Raw genomic sequence first — 22,038 nt, forward strand, 5'->3', positions numbered from 1 at the left:
TTGTGCGTTGCAGCAATGGGGATGGCTTTGTTGAACAAGAAACGAGTCTGTGTGCATTGAGAGTGATTTAAAGACTTTATTTTTGTCTGTAGACTTTAGTGGCACAAAGTGGAAAGTACTGCTGAGTCAACGGGTCAAATTGAAGCCAACATAACTTCGGTGTCTTGCACACACATTCACACTCCCATCAGGTGGCCGGTGATTGCTGCTTCCTATCACACAGACCTGCAGGTTCATGCCGGCAGACCCTGATAGCCCTCCTGAGTCGTAAAATGAAGTATTCGAGCAAAGTTTCTGTATGATTGCTGTCCCTGCATTGTGGCAACATCACAGCATTCTCTTAGAGTTGTCAGATGTGTGTATCATTTGGTAGAGATCGAGTCACAGATTTGATTAATTTAGACTGGACTTTACTAAACTAAGCACTTTTTTTTTTTTACTCTTGGGATTGTGAGTGAAGGAATCTGAGTAATGTGACTGCTTTGCTTATTAGCTAAATGCCTACCATGTTAGATAAGTAGATTTGGACATGGACAACTAAGGACAGGTCAGTCCTGGAGGTGCTGCTGCTGCCATCTTGTGGTAAACGCTTCAAACATTTTGAAAGAAAAACTTGTTTCTTGACTTAAGAAAAGAAACGGCAACTTTGGGAATATCAGCTGGGATCAGAGATAGTAATAGTAATAAAGATGGCTGGAGCTTGTGTCACATGCATCCAAATCATTCTGGTCTTGTTTGAAAATTAGGATATTTTGGGGGAACTTGAAGAGATTCTCCTAACAGAGAAATGGATAATATATATATAATAAAATATAAATAAAAACTAACAAAAAAGAAGAACTAGCACATTAGGGGATATTCCTTTACATTTCTTTTAGTCTATTTTATAATACATGTTAACGGTTCCAAATGAAAAGTGACAAGAAAATATACAACATTTATTTGTTGACCTGCTCCAATGTGTGATTCCTGGGACGGTGTTAAACCCTTCCTCCAGTAATACTGCTGATAAACTAACACAAGGAAACCGAACTGAAAAAATAACCTCTTTGGTGAGGGAAGAGAAGATTGAGTTGTTAACACACATCCCTTAAAATGTCTTTAAGGTGTGCTCCGAACCAATACATTCATCTTAAAACAGTGCTGTGTAAATGCTAAATAGGGCAACTTAGACTAAAGTGTTGCCAGAATGAGAAACTAATGAGATGAATATCTAAAAACAAGGAAAAACAAACTACTTTTCCAAAAGCAGAACTGTAGAAATGGTTTGAAAACAAAACTATACATATTTAAGTTAACTAGCTGCAGATTTATTAACAGTACTAATAATGATTTAAATGACTGGCAGAACCAAAAGACACCCAGAGTTGGTTGTTTTTGACAGATGGCGTTTATTCTCACCAAGGCATCTGACATTAGAATCGCTACAGAGTCCGCCATTTGGGAATGGCTGCTAAAACTCCACAGAGGGAACGCCCAGGATATGTGGAACAGGAACAGCATAACAAATAAAACGAAGAAAAAAACTAACCGTAGGCCACTAAACACAATCTGCCACCTCATTGGAGGAAACACTCCTTCCAAAGCTTAAAAGCTCTTCAGTCTTCCCGCCAATTCTGGTCCTCTCGGCTCTCTGTGGTCCCACAAAACTAACATTCAGATTTATTCTTTAAATACATTGTTTACATACATTAGATATGTACTTGAATAATGCCTACAGCTGCTGTTTCACTGAACATTCAAAAGTGACAGCACACAATCGCGACAGAGACATGAGGGAGACCACGAGCGTCTGCAGGAAGAAGGATCAGAACTGGGAAGGCCTCTACTTTCAAGAAAAAAGATAGCATAACATTTATATACATACACAATGCTCTGTGGTGAGCGGACCTCACCCGAGGTCCATGACAGGAAGCCCTCTTATCGGGTTAGGAGAATAAAAGGTGAGCACACAACATAGCAGCAGGGGGTTAGACGAGGACTCAGTAGTGTAGATTAAGTGAGAGCTAACTGCCACACGTGAAGAGAGAACACGTTTTTACACACAACGAAACATGTAGTGTAGAATATCCTCAAACGCTGAACCTGCTCACATCTACAAAGGATTAAGTGCATCGCAAAGACTTATCGTGTCGGATTAGTTTGATATTTTGGGAAATACGTTTAATCGCTTTCTGCCATTGAGAAGCTCAATACTAGCTACAGCTAGCATAACGTTAGCCTATAAATAATACTGGCAGCAGCGGGAAACGGTTAGCTTTCACAATCTGTTAAATAGCAAATAACTTCCTGTAAAGCTGCACATTTTATTTGTTTTCCTTTTAGTTTTAGTTCCGAAAGAACAAACACGATATTTATGTGTAATTAGTGAGCTCTTAATGTGCTGGAAGTCAGATTTTGTTTATGTTTGGTGGAGCAAGGCTATACGTTTCCCACCGTTTCCAGTCTATGCTAAGCTAACCAGCTGCTAGCTGTAGTCCAGCTAACCAGCTGTTAGCTGTAGTCTTACATTTAAAGGGCAGATATGAGAGCTGTGTCATCAAACTACTGGAAGGAAAACAAATAATCACATTTCCCAAAATGTCAAACTCTGGCTTTGTGTAAGTGAGAGTTACTTTACAGTGAGTTCAGTTCACTAGTGCAATGCAGGACAGCAAAGACGACACGCTTGCACAATTTTGGTTGCTGATCTTGAACAGCTGCAGAAATTGAGGAACGATAGCAGGAAGGGGAAAGTTAAGGGGAACGGTGATTTGTCTTCTTCACGTACAGTAATGTTAATTGGGGGGGAAAGGAGCATGGGGGGCATTTGTTCTGCTTCGAATGCAGAAAAACAATCCATGCTATCCGAGGAACTGGAGAACTAGGCTGAGAAGACCAGCTACCAACCCGATAGCTCTGCAACATTTTTCTCCTCTTAATAATATACGTCCTTGCTAGTTATTCTAATCTAACACGGCTACCCTTTTCTGGGTATTTTTGAGCCTACAGGTGTACTTTATCCTGGCACAGCACTTATCAGAAGAGCGATTTTCTGAGTAGTGTTCTACTCTTAAATAAAAGTCTCGTTAGTACAATCTAATCATGATCCACGGTGACGTATCGTCTACCGCGCAAAAGAGAAAAACATGTTTTTCCTGCAAAGAGTCACCAATAAGACTGATTAGCACGACCCTCTGAGTGTATGAAAGTCACGAGTTTGCTAGTTTCTGTTGAGATGAAACTACTTTCCTTCTGGTTCAGTCATAACGGTACATGGCATACTGTAAAGGGTGTGTGTTTGAGGAGTCAGCGTTGGGCTCGAGAAGTTAGGGGGTCAAAGTGCAGGGCAGCAGCTTTAAAAGATGCCTTCAGTGTCCTTCCAGCTATTTAGTTACTGGCCACTTCGTCCGCATTGTCAACCGTCTCTAAAGTGCTGTCCAGTCCACCGCGGGCACGCCAGATCTTCACGGTCCGGTCACTGGAAAACAGAACGAAGAAACGGTGAGAAAAAACGTAAGAAAGACAACGTTATCTGAACCCAGGTGCCTTAAGAAAGCATCATTTTGCATAGATTTCTAGAGCATGGTGATTTTACATTCCATTTAAATATGTATTTGTTTTTAAACACTGCATGATCTGGCACTAGGTTACCTATCTGATCACCTGTTCCTTACACACATCCAGTCAAAACCAAAAGACGTCTGCCCGAACTTGTGAAATATCTTGGCTTCTCTGAGACTTGAGATTTGCAAACGACTGTTCAAATCGAGGAGCAACAGATTTTGACCTTTAGATTTTAGCTTTGACCTTTAGACAACCAAAAGTCCTCAGGCCACCTCATTGTATGCTGATGCATGTCTATGTATTCATTTCCTTTTGGCAATACGTGCACATAGAAACTGTAAAGGATATTACAATTCAGTTTAGGTTTCAAGTACTTTACGTACCCATAAGAACTCGGACCCATTTCTACTTTTGGGAATTTTAAGGGGAACATAATTTAGACTAAATAGACCACCTCGAACACAGGTGTCAAATATCTGAAATATGAAATGTCACGTTGGGCTTTAATGGTAAAATAACTCTTATTTTTAACTTAATTAATGAGGATGATTTTTTGGTTTAAATTAATTTAAACATTCTTTTAATTGAAGAATAAGAACATTATAATTGAATCAGCTAAATTAACTGAGCAGATCATAATAATATTTCTAATTGTGCATATATGTCACTTTGGGTTTACTGTGAAAGTTTAGGGTCAAAGTCCCGATCAGTGTCACAGCGATGTTTGTCTCATTTGTTTCATATCAATTTGATCAATAAATGTTTCCACAACAGGGTAAATGTAATACAGGACATGTTATGTAAGCATTTTCATTCTTAAATGGCTTGAATGTTACCTTTAGCAACAACAACAAAAAGCTTTTGAAATGTAGCTAGTTCGGTCACATGTGTTAGTCTGGCACATGGACATCTTGGACATGTTGTTATGGGAACACAACATCAAATGACCTGGCCCAGGACCCACCAGACTGTCCAGTGTGTGTCACTTGTAGTGCTACTGTGTCACGGTGGGTCCTTATGGGTTAAATCCTGCAAACATGACTTTTATGAAGATTTAAATATTTCTTCAAAACTATTTTAAGTAAGAAAACTTTAACAAGAACAAATGCTTACAGCAGCCTAAAGCACCTATATTACAAACAGAAACATATTTTTAGAGCTGTGTACATTACCAAAAATATATAAGTGATACAATTAAAGTTTGTTGTTGTAAAAACTATTTTCTAAATATAAAAAGAATCTCAGTATAAAAAAAGTTAGTAAAAAAAAAAGAATAAACCTCTTTTAGGGATTATTTGTTTGTATTTTAAGCTATATATATATATATACACACTCACAAATGTATATATATGATATTTTAATAATAATAAACATATGTTAACGAATGATATACAAATATTTGTGTTTTATTATTTTCATTTTTTTTGGGGGGGAATTTCTTCCATTTTCTTTTATAAATAAGTTCTTTAAATAAACTACACTACATCTGTCAATGGAGCTTTAAGGCTTCATCTTAACTCGCTATATAACTGCAGGACTAATGACATATGAAACAGGACATGTGTAGAAAAGTACATTGAAAAGAACCCTAAATCCAACCAGTTGTCACAGCAGGGACTTGGGGACGTGGAGACAGTTTGATGTGTGTGTGGGGTGAGACTCACTCGGAGGCGGTGAACAGATGGCTGCTGTTGGTGGAGATGCCGTTGATGGGGCTCTCGTGACCCTTCAGCTCTCCCAGGGTCCCCAGAGTGTCCGTGTGCCACAGCTTGAGCACCCCACCCCGACAGCCGCTCAGCAGGGCCGGGGACCCGGGGACGACGCCCAGCGCACACACCCAGTCACGGTGGGCGTTCGGGACTTGCTGTTGGAAAAAAGGATTTAAGGTTTAAACATTCCCCATCGGAAATCTTTTATACTCATCATAATGTGGTTTTTTACACATATTAATGTATTTAAATGATCTGTGTGTTCAAGTGTTTTGGTCACTGTATAAAATACAAGTAAAAATTAAAAGTCTAATGAAGTATAATCAGAAACTTTTAGTAAAAACATTAAACATTAAAGTACCGAATAAAAAAAACAACTTACATTTTCATAGATACCAATTAATTATCTGTAAATTGGATTAATTGACGAAGCTGTTCTTGTACATATGGTTGACTAGATTAATTATTAAAACATTACATTAACTTAAAGGTGGGGTAGGTAAGTTTGAGAAACCGGCTCGAGATCGCTAGAATGTGAAAATACACAACCGGAGAAAATCTGCCACTTCCTCACAGAGCCCCTCCTCCAACACACAAGAACGCGCACATGACCAATGAGGGCACGAGATAAGATTGTGCCCCGATGGAAGGCTGACAGGCAGGTCGGCCATCCAGTCGGTTGTACTTTTTACAGTATTACGGCTTCTACAGATGACATTTTTTTATGGATTTTTTGTCAAAGCACTTCAGATATTCATTGCTATCGGGATGTTAAGAGCATTCCATGGAATATAACAAAACGTGTATCTCGAGCCGGTTTCTGAAACTTACCTACCCCACCTTTAAGCTGTAAACTATTTTTACTAAAGAGAAAAAATACAATATTTCCACTTTAAAATGAAAATATGATTTACTGTGTGCCTTAAAAGTGATAAGTCATATTCCTCCTAATCCTAATTATAATGTGGTTAATATGTCCCTTTTTCAAATGACCTGTGTGTTCAAGTGTTTTGGTAAATTGTATTAAATAGAGTCTTTTTTCTGTGGTATTAGATTTTCTTTAATTTGCTTTTGAAACAGCATGTTGGCTGCTCAGTAAAATAAAATCTTTTGTTTACTAAAATATGACGGGGAAAAAATGATGTATAGGAAATATCATGAAAAGAGTAAAGCACCTGAATAACCCTTTTTACAATACACAAATAAGCCCAACGCTGTGCTCCGTTTAAACACCAAATCATTTGTGTGGACCCCTCGCTGTGATGTCTGCTGGTCTCCTACCTGCAGCAGGTCTTTGCGGTTCAGGTCCCACTTCTTGATGCCGTTGTCTCTGGAGCCGCTGAACAGAATGTCGCCCTGCACCACCAGAGACTCGATGCCGTCGTAATGCGGAGGTTCGAAGTTGTGCGTGGGTCCGATGCTCCCCAGAGAGCCTTCAGTCACGTCAAACAGCTGACACACACACACACACACACACACACACACACACACACACACACACACACACACACACACACACACACACACACACACACACACACACACACACACACACACACACACACACACACACACACACACACACACACACACACACACACACACACACACACACACACACACACACACACACACACACACACACACACACACACACACACACACACACACACACACACACACACACACACACACACACACACACACACACACACACACACACACACACACACACACACACACACGTTAAAGGGTGTTTTATTGTGCGATCGTACGCTTTTTAGTTTCAAAGAGAATTAGTTTTCGACTCATATTAAATATATTTGAGTCAAATGTAACAAATAAACTAACAGAGAAGAGGCATTCATAAAAAATAGTAAAAGGACATTGAAACTACTGTAGGGCTGCTCGATTATGGCAAAAATCATAATCTCGATTATTTGGGTCAATAATTGATATCACGATTATTAAAAACGATTATCCATTTACTTTGAAAACATTCATTTATTTAAAAAAATGTTTAACAGTATGTTTTTAACAGCTTATGACCGTGAACTTTAAGTAGAGTTCAACTGAAAAACCAATAAAAAAAAATAAAAAAATTAAATTAAATAAAATAATCGTTTTATTTTGATTACGTAGTTTTCATAATCGTTGCAAGCCAAAATCGTAATTGCGATTAAAATACGATTAATTGAGCAGCCCTAATTGAAACATTTTGGGAAAAGACCATTTTAAGAGATACTTCTGAAATGTTCAAGATGTAAAATAGGGTACAGTTATTTTAGAAATAGTCAAATAAAATACACTTGTTAAAAGTAATTATAAGTAGCGGTTTGATTAAAGATCACATTTCTATAATCTCTATAAGATATAAGAACATTTATTTTGAGAATGTGTTTTTTTTTTTCAGGTGCGCTACAATTAAAAGCATCAGTCGAGCGTGTCTCATGAACCAATCAGAGGGAAGGAGCTGGTCATAACCAGATGTGTAATCCTTCCTTGCAGGGCTCAGTGGAAACATGAAGAGCATGCTCTGGCTGTAAATCCAGGACACAAAGGAGAAGGAAATGTGGAGACTCACCTTGATGTAGTGATCTTTGGAGCCGGTGATCGCCAGGTCCTGGTTGTTTCCGGATTGATCCACAGTCAGACACATCACCGGACCCAGATGCCCTATCAGTTTCCCCGTGGAGGCAAATCTGTCAAAAGAGAGGAAGATAATGACAAAGATAAATTAAAAAAATGTTTTGAGAGAAGGAGAAACGGTCTGTAACTATAAATGGGGCGAAGCCTGCGAGCTAGTTCAGGCAGTCAACTCGAGCACCTCGAACACGTGACGCGCCTCGTCCCTCTGACAACCAACCAAACACATCCTCCTAAACATGCCGCTCTATTGAAGCTGCCAGGTCTTCCTGCCTCTGCCTCGCTGTGCTGCTGCTGCTGCTGCTCCTGTGTTCACTTGCTGCTGCTGCTGTGTTTCATGTTGCTGCTGCTCACCTGCCCCCCCACCACCCGAGCTCCACCCCAGCACCACCCCACCTTCTACCCCAGCACCACCCCACCTTCCACCCCCCCACCACCCGAGCTCCACCCCACCTTCCACCCCAGCACCACCCCACCTTCCACCCCCCCACCACCCGAGCTCCACCCCAGCACCACCCCAGCTCCACCCCACCTCCACCCCAGCTTCCACCCCAGCTCCACCCCACCACCACCCCAGCTCCACCCCACCTCCACCCCAGCTTCCACCCCACCTCCACCCCAGCTTCCACCCCAGCTCCACCCCAGCTTCAACCCCACCTCCAACCCCAGCTCCACCCCACCCCACCTCCAACTCCACCCCAGCTTCCACCCTACCTTCAACTCCAGCTTCCACCCCAGCTTCAACCCCACCCCAGCTTCCACCCCACCTCCAACCCCAGCTTCCACCCCAGCTCACAAGTCTTTCCTTGTACGATGTGAGGGTCTAAGGACAGAGGGTCTAAGGACAGAGGGTCTGAGGACAGAGGGTCTAAGGACAGAGGGTGTCGTATTGTCATACTGATATTCTGTACACACTGTGAAGACCACTGAGACAAATGTTACATTTGTGATATTGGGCTATATAAATAAACATTGATTGATTGATTGACTGAACTGTATAAAAACAAATTGATATATGATTTCAGAAGTGCTGGATTATTTACATGATACTCTCACATGTGTATTCTTGACAAATTAAATGTTTAGTATCATGGAAATGGTCAATACCTGTATAAGGTCCCCAATTGTAAAACAACCATTTTTCTAGTTTTTGGTACCGACAATTTTTAACGAATAAATAGGTTAAAAAAATGACATGTAGGTAGCAAGGTTTATACATTGAGTGTGATGTATTCAATCTCGGTATAAATACATTACAACTGTTTACCAACTGGCTGTAAAAGATGCACAACTGCTTTTGATTTGAAGCAAATGTACCTTAGGTTTGATTCCGATTATTGTGAAGACACTTTGGATCGAAGCGTCAGCTAACTGAAATGAATGTATTGTTAAGTGTCTAAAATAGCATTTCAAGCGCGTCTCTAAACACCAACACACACGATGAACGATCAAAACCCAGAATGGAGATTATGCAGCGTCGCTGTCTGGAGCTTTTTCCAGTCAGTAATTCATTCTCCGTCTACCTCCTCAGGTCCCACACTCTGACGGAGTTCCCGGCGGCGGCGTACAGCACCGTGCCGTTTGGGTTCAGAGCGATCTGGTTGATCTGGTTCTCTCCCGCTGGGATGGTGACGGTCCGGCTGGTGTTGGACGCAGAGACGTCCCCGACAGTAACCTGACCGGAGGACCTGCAGACAGACGGAGGACACGTGGAGGAATAAGCAGTCCTTCACACACTCCCCCGCACATTATGCATGTGGGGAGGAAAGGCTTCCAAGGTGTACAACACAACATGTTGTCGTGAGATAGGATGTATTTTTAGGACGTGTGATCTTGTCATAAAAGTGTGGCTAAAATATTATTTGTTATTTGTTAAGTCTGCATACTTTTAAATAAAAAATCCGATCACATCTAATATCTACAGAAGTTTAGAAAAAAAACACAAAAAGTAAGGACATTTCTGTTTGGTAGGTTATGTATTTGGTGTAACGATGCTTCTTGGCAATATATCTTATACCGTTGGAAAGCCCGTTTTCTCACCTTTCTAATGGTACCACATGTGAGGAACACGCATTTGTGGGATGAGCAGCAGAGCTGAGTATGTGGATTGCGCAGCCCATGAAAAATGTGACAAATCTCCTTATATTTTGTCTCGTTTTGGCAAAATGACTACACTTATGTGTGTGTTAGGAATTGTATGGATAAAAGCCAAGCAACAACAAATATAAATCACTACAGAGGTGCTGGAGAGTACACACACACTGCAGCATAACATCTGTAGGGACGTCGTACTCACGTTAGTGTTCGGATGCACTTGGCCGAGTCCCGGATGTCCCACACTTTGATGTAGGAGGTGGAGACGGTGAAGACCAGGCTGGAGCTGTAGCGCACCGACACCACGTTGTTCTGGTGGCCGGACAGGGACATTATCTCCTGACCCGTCACCAGATTCCACACCTTACAGGTCCGGTCTGCAAGACACACATCTTCCATCATCTCCATCCGTCAGAGACTCCATGACTCCGCCTATCATAACAACATCATCTCGGACCCAAACCACGTTCTGAACAGCGACTATGCACTGCTACCATCTGATGGGAGATACCGGGTCCCACCATTCAATAAAGTCAGACTGAAGCATCCTTTGTGCACCAGGCAGCCCTCACAGTGAATACAGAGCTCAACCCCAGATCAAGTGCACTCTAAAGGATGCTACACATGGAGCTGCTGGGATGCAAGTCACATTTCAGACTTGATCTGACCATCGTTATCGTATCTGAACATGTTGCACATTTAAAGAGCAGGGAACACGCTGAGAGGAGGATTACAAAACTGGAGCAACAGATTGAGGCCAGAATAAAGACTGAGAGGAAATATATATTGTAGGGAGACTTTAACACAAACATCTTAAGTGTTGATTACAAAACTAAATAAAAGAGCAATGAGAAGCAGTAGTGGGAGAAGTATTCAGTCTCGTGCTTAAATAAAAGTACTTAAAGGTGGGGTAGGTAAGAATGGAGAAACCAGCTCGAGTGCGCTAGAATTTGAAAATACACAGCCGGAACAAATCTGCTACTTCCTCACAGAGCCCCTCCTCCAACACACACAACGCGCACATGACCAATGAGGGCACGAGATAAGTGTGTGCCCCGATGGAAGGCTGACAGGCAGGTAGGCCATCCAGTTACTTTAGCCGGGCCGGCTCAGATGATTGGTCGTGCTTTTTACAGCGCCACAGCTTCCACAGATGAGAGCTATTCATTGCTATCGGGATGTTAAGAGCATTCCATGGAATATAACAAAACGTGTATCTCCAGCCGGTTTCTCAAACCTACCTACCCCACCTTTAAACCACAGTGTAAACATAATCTGTTGCAACTCGAATTCCTGCAGTGGTTTATGTCAAATTAAGAATAATCTGAAAAATGTAATAAAAATATTGAAAGTAGAAAAATGTAAAAAAGTTACAATTTCATGGATACCAATTAATTATCTGTAAATGTGATTAGTTGACTACGCTGTTCTTGTAAAAATGGTGGACTAGATGAATTGATTAAAAAACATTATATTTGATAAGCTTGTGTTCAGCTGTAAGAAAAATGTAGTGAAGAGAAAACGACAACATTTCCCCCTTCAATTGAAAATATGATTTACTCGAGTAGTAAAGTACAAGTGTTTGTGCTGAATGTGATTAGTTATATTCTACCTCTTGGTGAAAGACATAAAACGCTCCGTGGGAATAAAAAAGAACTTGATAAATGCCAATACATGTGCCCCCATGTATCATCATGAAAAGCCCCCTGTGAGCTTTACTGTATGTACAAGATCATTCATACGCCCTCTCCTCATTTATCCACACGCCGTGCACATGACAATCTTAATTAATCCCCGTCGGCTTTTATTTGCCGTCACAAAACCATAACAGTGTGTCAAGGAGCAATACATTAGCCGTAACAAGGCGGCACGACAAGAATACTGATGATGGGCAGCTGAATGATTAAGAGGTGAGAGGAGGGTGGGAGCAGAGAGGATTGTGGGTAACGACCTTTGGATCCGGTGAAGAGAAGGTCGTCGGTGCAGTCGACACAGAGGACGGCTTTACTGTGTCCCTCCGCCACGTGGACGCACTGCAACGTCGCCGAGCGGCTGCTTTTAGTGGCAGGCACCGGGTTAATGACGCCCCTAAAACACACACACACACACACACACACACACACACACACACACACACACACACACACACACACACACACACACACACACACACACACACACACACACACACACACACACACACACACACACACACACACACACACACACACACACACACACACACACACACACACACACACACACACACACACGTCTGATCATGTGAGTGCACTCGGGTATACATCACACCGTGCAGCATGCAGCTCTCGTGGCTGAGAAGCGGAGATGATAGTACAAAGAAAGATGAGGAGAGAGAGTCATCTTTACAGTGCGGAGGGAAGGAAGCGCACAGAGTCCTCATCAGGGGAGGAAGAAGCACTCAGATGTCATACTTAAGCAAAAGTAGCAATACCAGATGGTACACATACTCAATCTTACTGAAAGAGACCCTTTTAGGGGTTTCCTGTCCTGTGTTATAGACAGGGACTGATTCTCAATGACCTCTCCATGACCTTTACCCAATTTTCCATGACCAAAAACATGACTGTCAGCGGTGCCACTGAACATGGTTTATTTGAACATGGAACAGGAACATAAGGTCTGCATCTGAAACATGTTGTGCTCGTCTAAAACAAATCAAAGGCTTGCTAGCTTCCACGCGCTGAAGCAACTCAAATCTCTCACCAGCGAAACACCTCGTCAGTTAAACGCCATTTTACGTTTCATTACGATACGGTATTTATTATCGTTATAGTTACTATTTCAGCGATTAGATACACTATAAATTATATTTGATGCAACTTTAGTCACATTTCCATGACTTTTCCAGGGGCTGGAATTAGCATTTTGACTTTCCATGACTTTCCCAGATTTGTAAGGACCGTAAGAACCCTGTGTATAGGTTCAAGTGCATGTAAATGGTCTGCAAAGGCTACTACTTCAACACCTTCCACCACTACCCATTAGAAAATACCACAAGAGACACACACGATGAGTGGAAACCAGCGGAGTGGGATCAACAGGGACCTACAGGTCAATACTATCGATGACACTCGGACCGATCACTAATTGGCTGCATTTGTCGACCGATCGGCGTCCGATAGTATAATTGTACAATCTCTCGTCTCCGTCAGTCCGAGTGTCGATGAGTGGAGCAGCAGGACGATGGGCTGAGAGATAAAGACGTTGATATTCAGGAGTTTTCAAATAAATGAGCTAAAAAAGACCTGCTGTGTTTTCACTGAAGTAAAGAAAGGCTAAAACTCAGACTACTTTTAAATCCAGACTGAAGACTTTTCTTTTTGTCGCTGCTTTTAATTGAACTATTCACATCTTAAACTGCACTGTAACTTTTATCCATGTTTATTTTATTATCTTTTCTTTTTAATGGCCATTTTCTTATGTCTTTCGTTTTTTGTAAAGCACTTTGACTTGCCTCGTGTTGAAAGGCGCTGTATAAATAAACTTGCCTTGCCTAATGAAAAGAGATGATCGGCGGCTCCGGCTCAATAGCAGTAATACGCTTTAGAAGATGGCGCTGTTTGGGTTTACTGTAATTACCTATTGATCCCAGAGAGCCAGATATTCTTTGTTTTGCACCGTGCTAAAAGTTCATGTCGAGTTAATCAAGTGTTCTGTGAAAAGACACCAAAGAAGAGTTGGAACACACACAGAGAGAATCCCGTCTGATGAAATGTCTTTCCTCCCAGTGAGCTCAAAGGATGGGAATGTGTGGAGGCCATGAAGAGAAAAGGGAAGAATCCACACCATGTGCTTATGTAGTTCCCTCTCCACCAAAGCAGACCTTTTGCTGACTTGTCTGGCATATTAAAAAGAGACAAAATGTTATACTTGGGTGGATCTGAGAGAAGAAGGGAAGCACAGCGCAGGATGTGGTTGCACGAGTGCTGGAGGCATCCATTTGTCCTGCAGGGGAACAGAGTATCCAATAGTCCTTAGATTTGATTGGCTTAAACACTTCCAATTATAATCAAGTTACTTTTCCTTCATTATTTTGTAGTGGGTACAACTACACTTCAAGAAGAGGTCATTCTAGTTATTAGAAAATCCTTAAAAACAAAATAGTTTGTTTGTAGCCTTTATTTACAGTAATGTAAGCCTTTATTTATAGTACTGTAACTTTCGTGCTTAAGCATGACTTAGCTTTCAATATCCTCTCGCTTAGAAGCATCCATTGCTTTCGTGTCGTTACAGAACAGTTTGGAAACCATTGAAAGGTGAAGCCGAGGTAAAAATATGTTCCCTCAAGTTCGGACATTTTCCTCAGTCAAAACATTTGGTTGCCGTCACGTGGGCTGCTCAAAATAAGTTCCTATTTGCGATCTGGGGCACTATTTTTACCCTGTGCTGGTTTATTTATATACTTGTTCATCCGATTTAACAAAGTTCAGAACTGTAAAGTGCCCTAAGAAATTCAAAAAATGTCTATGGCACATACACACGTTTGAACTAGTATTGCATATCTTGAATCTGCTATTTGACTACAAAGGGTTAACAATGCAAAACACCATAACTGGTAGACACGTGGTTAGGACAGCGAGAAGGTGACATATTGGCAGAAACAGATATTACAACGTGCAGTTACACAAACAAGCCAAAGTGCAGTAAGTGCTCTCTGGTCGGGTAAATATCGACCCCTTCTGGCATCGGACTTAAATGCTCGAATGCACCGATAAAGAAGACAATCTCCGCTTACAATTGCATTACAAAGCAATAACAAGAAAACAAGATGTTTACTTTGACTGACTAACTGTCAACAGGAGGTGTGTTTAAACCAATCAGCGAATGCAATACAACGTGTACGCATGCCCCATGGGAAAGCACACTAATTCAAATAAATAAAAGACCCCACCTTCCCTTACCTGGAGGCATTTCCAACAGAAAGCCAAACAACACATCCACTAAAAGCCAATCCTAATAGACTGGATTCATGGAAGGTGGAAAACATCTCATCAATCCTATGGTATGCTTTCAAAGTGATCAATAGTAATGGGTTACACGCATTGAATGGGAAACACCAATACTAAGGAGCATCACTAGTAACATCTCCAATGGTTTAACACCCAATGTGTCCTTAACATACCATAATAACATATTAAAGGCTTGCAAAGAACATTGTATCCGACCCCAATAGTGTCCTGAATACCTGTCGTGTGTTTTATAGGGTTGTGTGCAAAGGCTAGCATCCCCGTGTCTCTCCCACACTCTCGTGACATCATCACTACTTCCATTGGCTAGCGCTCCAACACATTGTACGTGATAGGCTAAAGGGCGGGACATCCCTAAGCGGTTGACCAATCACAACAGCGTCGGCCAGCTAACCAATCAGAGCAGACTGGGCTCTGGTTTCAGACAGAGGGTGTTTCTCAATCTCGAGTATGCTTGCTTGGTAGCACATGTCTTCCGAGTCACTTGCTTCAGAAGCGAGGCGAGAATACGTCCTGGCATTTGGAAAACGAGGAGTGGAACAGGCGAGAGTGCGTCATATGAGAGGCCCCGCCAATTTGGGGAAATTGGTCCGTGCGCAAAGCATTGTGGGGATTTTAAGACCGCGGAGTCTACACACGTGCAGCCTCGAAATGTCTCCAAACGAAGTACGCCGGGCGCGGTAGAATTCCAAGTATGCTGGACATTGGAACAGTCCTTCGGCGGCACTCGATGACGCAGTATGCTTGAAATAGTGGCTCTGGAGCAGCCTTACTCGACATGGAGAATATGAGAAAAGAGGTGCTGCAGCAGTATGAGAAAAATAAAGAGCTTTTTGAACATGAAAGCATGGAGACAAAATACAAATATGAACCTGAAAATAGGCGTCATCCGTCGTCTTTAATCTAACCCTGCTCCATTACACTCCAAAATCCACATATGTACGTCGCGTCGACATGAAGAGATATCTAAGGAAGCAATCAGTTTGAAATGCTCCCGCTCATCCTCAGCTATAATCTGTTGCTATGGCAGGCTTTCGGCAGTTTGACTTATCTCTGCTTTATCCGGCAGCAGGTTTGCACGCGCCCCATATTCCCCGTCATGCGACTGAACGCGGTTACTGGTCGGAGCGTTAAGGCAGGGAGAGGAAGTGGTGGGCTGCTCTTCAGGGTCCTGATGACGGGGCTGTGGAGGAAGACAGCGGGGGTGCCAATTAAGCTGCAGCATAATTGAAGCGTGTGCTGAGCTGTTTACACACTGCTGGCAGCAGAGTGGGAGGACTGCGTGGAGACGCATATGCTGCGTTCACGTCACGCGGGAGAAAGCTGCCAGAACACGCGTTCGTGTGAAGCTATAAAGAGGTCATTACCGGGGTTTCCTGTTCAGTGTGCTTTATTATGTCAAGACCGTGTCGTTCTGTCGACTCGTGTGTAGTCTAACGTTTCTGCTTCAGAGATGTGCACAACATATCTTTGTAGCGATGTTCACAACGTAAGACAACTCGATTATTGGGTTTAATCTTAGATCTGTAAAATGAAGTTTCTCCAAAAGGAAATCGTGGAAAAGCACCAACACAAAAACTAGGTCTACTCAGAAGCCATGTTCCTTTGTACAATTTACAACATTTGATTTAAATTGCCTTACATTTTTTATTTAAAACCTAATATATTCCAGGGATCCACCAATAGTAAAATAGGTATTTAGTTTTTGCTATGTTTGTAAAATGTAAACTTCTTAAATGTTGTATGCGAGGGACTGCGGATGGAAATGAGCTCAAAGCTAAATCTGGCACCGTTACGCTCGACAGTTGAATGTTTTAAATGTTCATTACTGTGCGTCGTCCCGGACAAATAAACAAATACAAAAAATAGTATTGGGGTATTCGAAGAAAATAAGGATAACATTTGATCAATGCCATCAAAACAGACCATTTGCTCCCATTCCTACCGATGAGACACAGAAAGGAAAATAACTGTTATTTTCATCAATAAATAGAAATGCGTCATCGGCAGCAGCGGAGGGCGTGATTCGCAAGTTGAACACTGAATTTGAGTCACAAATACTGGACAGGAAGGCAGGAAGGAAGACTTTAAATTCAGCAGAGAACTTGGCAGGTCAGAGGTCGTTAGTTTGAGACCACATGCTTCCTCAAAAGCAGGGAACCCAGAGAGTATTAGTAGAGTTGAAGTGAGGTTATTTGGCTTGTTCCTTCTCCGGCTCTTACTGTTTAATCTCCTTGACCTTTGCCCTTTCGGCCGCAGCGTGAGCCTTGTCATATGTCTTCCTGCGGGAGAGCGGCGACGGCTCCGGCGCTCGCCTCTCCACTGACGAAGATCTGGAGCCGTTACTGCTCGTTTCATAAAGTTACCCACAGACAACACAAAGACAGTACACAAAGAAATAATGATAAAACAACAGGATGATGAGAAAAGTCCACATAATGATGAAGGGATGCGGAACACACACACACACACACACACACACACACACACACGTTACCTGAAGGCCCAACACTCGGGTGCTTCTCCGCCAAGCTCATGTCTAATGTGCTACGCTGTGATATTGTACTTGATCCCTGTTAGCCAAGGCTTCTTCTTTTCATACAAGTCAATGTGCACTTGGTGTGAAGCGAGTAAAAGCAGTCCGGTTAGTTAGTTACTTTGAATTTAAAAGGGCAGATTTAGCAGGTATGAAGGTATGGCCGTCTGATGTAAGGATGCTCATGAATAATGTGAAACAAAATGAGCTAAAGCAGAGCAGCGACATCAAACATGCATGAAGGAGGGAGGAAGGAAGGAAGGAAGGAAGGAAGGGAGGGAGGAAGGAAGGGAGGGAGGGAGGAAGGGAGGGAGGAAGGAAGGGAGGAAGGGAGGGAGGGAGGGAGGGAGGGAGGAGGAAGGGAGGAGGGAGGAAGGAAGGAGGGAAAGAAGGAAGGGAGGGAGGGAGGGAGGGAGGAGAGGGAGGAAGCTTGAAGGAGGACAGGGAGGAAGGAAGGGAGGGAGGGAGGGAGGAAGGAAGGGAGGGAGGGAGGGAGGAAGGAAGGGAGGAAGGAGGAAGGAGGGAGGAAGGGAGGGAGGGAGAGAAAGGAGGGAGGGAGGGAGGAAGGAAGGAAGGGAGGGAGGGAGGAGGAGGAAGGAAGGAAGGAAGGAAGGAAGGAAGGAAGGAAGGAAGGAAGGAAGGAAGGAAGGAAGGAAGGAAGGAAGGGAGGAGGAAGGAAGGAAGGAGGGAGGGAGGGAGGGAGGGAGGAAGGGAGGGAGGGAGGGAGGGAGGGGAGAAAGGAGAGAGGAAGGGAGGGAGGGAGGAAGTGGTGATTATTGTGTTAGAGACAGAGTGCCGGGCCTGGACTTACATGCTGCCCATTTTAGAGGAAAAGCCTGGGGACAGAGCGCTGTAGTCCCTGACTGATGAGCCGGACGTCTCCATGTCCCCCCCCCCCATCGGGAGTTTCTGCTAACGGCAGCATCGGGGCGGAGAAGTCTGAGGGGGCGGCGTCGGGGGCGGAGTCACTGTTAGCGTACAGCAGCTCCATCTGGGTGGTGGTCCTCCTGCGAGCCTGAGGAGCCCAGAGCAGAGGACATGAAGACAGGAAGTATGAGAGCTGATGCGTGCAGGAGGTCGGGATGGAAGTGTTACCTTGCCGCGTGTTTTAGTCTCTCCGCAGAGCTTCATGAGGTCGGATGACATCGTGCTGCGAGGAGGGCAGGAGGGCGTTTTGTAAAACACACAAAGCACATATAACATTGTTTTAAATAATATCCGATTAAATAACCCACATTTGGATTTGTTTTCATTAAAGCAAGGCATTACACAAGTTTGATGTAAAATATAATATCAAAAAACAGACAAAAATAATACATTTACAAATGAATGGTACCGTGGAAGATATCCACCCACTGATTGATGTATTACAGTACACACTAATATACTCCAACATAGGAATGAACTAATCACTTAAAATAATCAAAACATAAAATACAATTTTTTTAAATAATGCGACATCAAATAAGATTTATAAAATTAGGGGAAACAAAATTAAACAAAAATATATTTAAAAAAATGATGTAACATAACATCAAAAAAGGTAAAACATTACAATTAAAGATTTACACAATAAAATAACATTTACATGAAAACAACATCAATATATAAAAATCCCCATGAGATTAACATAAACACAAAACGAGACATAATTGCCTATACCGTATATATATATATCAGCATAAAAGAATGGTGCTAAGTATTATATAAAAATATTGTATGACACATAAATAGATGAACTCACTTTCCGTCAGCAGACGGGCTCTGTGCCGACTCATCGCTGCTGCTATCGTCCCCGTTGTCTGTCAAAAACAGGTTCATAAATCAAGTTCAAGTTGAGAGGAAACGCTCTTCGCTGATGAACTGACTTTCTAAAACGGTTCTTAGCTAAAACACTTATTATTGCTAACTTTCCCTTAAGGGAGAGGTTCTTTTTTCTTTAAACTCAGCTGCTTTTAATGGGTGTAGAAAAGGTGATCAAGGGAAGCTGATGAGGTCGATGTCAGCGGGGCGCCATGCTGTTTAATCGAGACTCGGCCCTCACTGAGCTCAATGGGGTCAGATGGGTGGAAGAGGTCAGAGGTCAGCAAGGCATGGGAGGTTCTACAGAGACAGGTATATGAGACAACAGGGTGGAGGAGTGAGAGAGTCGTTAGTCCGACGCTCCTGATGGGGGTCAGCTGACCTACAGGGTGTGGGAGCTAACACATCCATGTTGAAGGCTTCCTGTGGGGGGGTCCTGGGTTAGAGGGGGCTAAAGCATGGAGGCTCTGGATGAGGAAGAGGAGGAAGCCCAATTCCAAAACGGTCCTTACACCCTCCCCCTTAAAAACGTTCTTGTAGCGGGTCCCCTACAACGAGTGCTGTTCCAAACCAATCCACAATCACTCGTTTATTTTGAAAGCCTAATGTCACACGTTATACATTTGTCTCAGGGGGCTGTGCAGTGTGTAAACACCACCCTCTGCCCTTAGACTCCGTCATAAGGATACACGGGCAGAGTATGGAGGGATCCCTCTCCCAGGACGGGGGACGAGAAACATCTATATTTGACAACATAAGGTGTGTGTTGTTTATTTAAACAGCTAAAAACTCAACAGGGAAGCAGTTGGAAACAGTTAGGCCCCGTCCACACGGAGACGATTTCAGTTGTCTCCTCTAAAGTTCTTTATCATATAGACGGTTCGTCCACACGAGGCCGAAACGGAGCCGCGGCTTCGGAGCCCGAAACCGATACACTTTGAAAACGGTGGGTAAGTCTGGAGACGAAACGCTTGCGGCTCCGTGTGTACGCCCTCTACGATCATTTCCTGAATCTAAGACGCCATAGCCCCCCCGTCCTGCTGGTGTTTACCCAGAGACAATAGTGAATTGTGTCCTTAGAGACACACAAAAAATTACACTAAGGTTTTTTTGTTGTTCATTAAAGTTACTTCTATTATTTTTCGTCAAAGAGGATGATTCAGCTACGGTTATGGAAATGTTAAAAGGCAACCTGGGGTTAGGTATCTTGCACAGGGAGACATCGACATCTTGGCGGCAGGGGGTGGGATTGAACCCACACAGAACCGCCGATTAAAGGACGACAGTTCCCGTGTTTGCTGGAAAGAGGGGAGTTCCTGCAGAAGCTTGTTGGTGTATTATTTGCACTCAACACCATAAAGAAGCAGCCTCATTTAGCTGAGAGTCTTGACTACAGATGGAGACCACTAAGTGGGATGAAGAGGGAGTGTGTCGGGGTCAGTTTGGAATTGGGCCGCAGTGTATCCAGAGGGGAAGGGGAAGGTGGAGGTCAGCGGACAGATGGAGGGAAGCCTTGGTTGCATTGCACCTCATGCACCTGTTCCACGTTACGTTCAGTTAGTCTTGTGCAAAGGGAAAAGGAACCATGCATTCATCAACACAGAGGAATCTAATGTGGGTCACTTACCAGCCGGGATGTTACCTAGCTCTGTGAAAACATAAGGAAACAAAAGAAAAAGAAAAAAGGAAAACGTGGGGGAACAGAAACAAAGGCGATGCACAAATCAAAAACACTGTCCCCCATAATTCTCTAAAAACAAAACGAAGTGCAGCTACTGTAAACGAAGCATCCGACTGAACAGAAGCTGGGAAACATCTTGTCGTAAGAGTTTCAAGAACATGTACCCAAATGAAACACTTTTAAGATCTGTTTTATAGCAATGTGATTATTAGCCAGTTGTATAATAGATAGGCCAGCTTCTATTCAGCAGAAGGCAACAGGCAGAGCATGTCAAGACCCATCATGCATCTGACCAGTAACCCAGTCCACTTCCTGGAAGCCCAACATCGTTATAACAGTGCACGTTTAGTGGCAGATTCACATGGAAAAGGAAAACCATAATAATCTATAAATAACATCTGATACTTCCAGGAGGTGGGCGGGGTTAAACCAGAGTCTGGTCCGGGTTTTGGGTCCACGTTCTCACTCCAATCAGAACCCTGACACATGCAGCGGTTACCTTGCAGGGCGTTCCCCAGCAGGGCGTCCAGCTCCGGGTTGAACTCGGCCTTCTCCTTCAGCATGTGGAACAGCAGCTGGTTCTGGGTGGCGCTGGTGATCTCCGTCTGCTTCAGCCGGCCCTCCATCACCTTCACCTGGGACTCCCTCTGGGACGCCTGCAGGCCCTGAGCAGGTCAGGCACAAACACATGGTGCACTGTTGGCTGTTTGTATAACAGTTAACACTTTCATCTCTGCGATTTTGAATACATGGAAATGGATAAGTGCATGTTCACGCTAAGGCAGACAGTCACATTAAGCCGATGCGTCCTAGCGTTGGCAGCTGTTATACAGTGCATGGGAAACCGCGTGGGGCTCTGGTGCCTCCTCGAGTGTGAGGTTTTGTCATGTTTACATTCAAATGACTTCATGATGGTGATATGGAATATTTTTCAGCAGTTCCTGACAGAATGTAAAATTGCCAGGTTTGGGCAAAGCAAAACAAAATCAGGCAATGAGAGGTGTTGATGTACAC

At 43.1% G+C, this 22,038-nt stretch overlaps 1 protein-coding gene across 1 annotated transcript in view; it reads right to left on the minus strand.

Annotated features, from left to right (window-relative positions):
- Positions 1–1,371: 1,371 nt before the first annotated feature.
- Positions 1,372–22,038, minus strand: part of kif21a (kinesin family member 21A) — a 79,084-nt gene continuing 58,417 nt past the window's right edge. Inside the window, 15 exon segments of the mRNA XM_034084965.2 lie at positions 1,372–3,460; positions 5,211–5,410; positions 6,537–6,707; positions 7,840–7,957; positions 9,425–9,589; positions 10,198–10,372; positions 11,947–12,083; positions 13,908–13,982; positions 17,227–17,349; positions 18,352–18,437; positions 18,439–18,555; positions 18,636–18,690; positions 19,285–19,342; positions 20,971–20,991; positions 21,524–21,689. Of these exon segments, the coding sequence (XP_033940856.1) occupies positions 3,370–3,460; positions 5,211–5,410; positions 6,537–6,707; positions 7,840–7,957; positions 9,425–9,589; positions 10,198–10,372; positions 11,947–12,083; positions 13,908–13,982; positions 17,227–17,349; positions 18,352–18,437; positions 18,439–18,555; positions 18,636–18,690; positions 19,285–19,342; positions 20,971–20,991; positions 21,524–21,689 (1,758 nt within the window). The 3' untranslated portion in view covers positions 1,372–3,369.

Source organism: Pseudochaenichthys georgianus, chromosome 6 (genome assembly GCF_902827115.2).
Source record: "Pseudochaenichthys georgianus chromosome 6, fPseGeo1.2, whole genome shotgun sequence".
NCBI classification, from domain to species: domain Eukaryota; kingdom Metazoa; phylum Chordata; class Actinopteri; order Perciformes; family Channichthyidae; genus Pseudochaenichthys; species Pseudochaenichthys georgianus.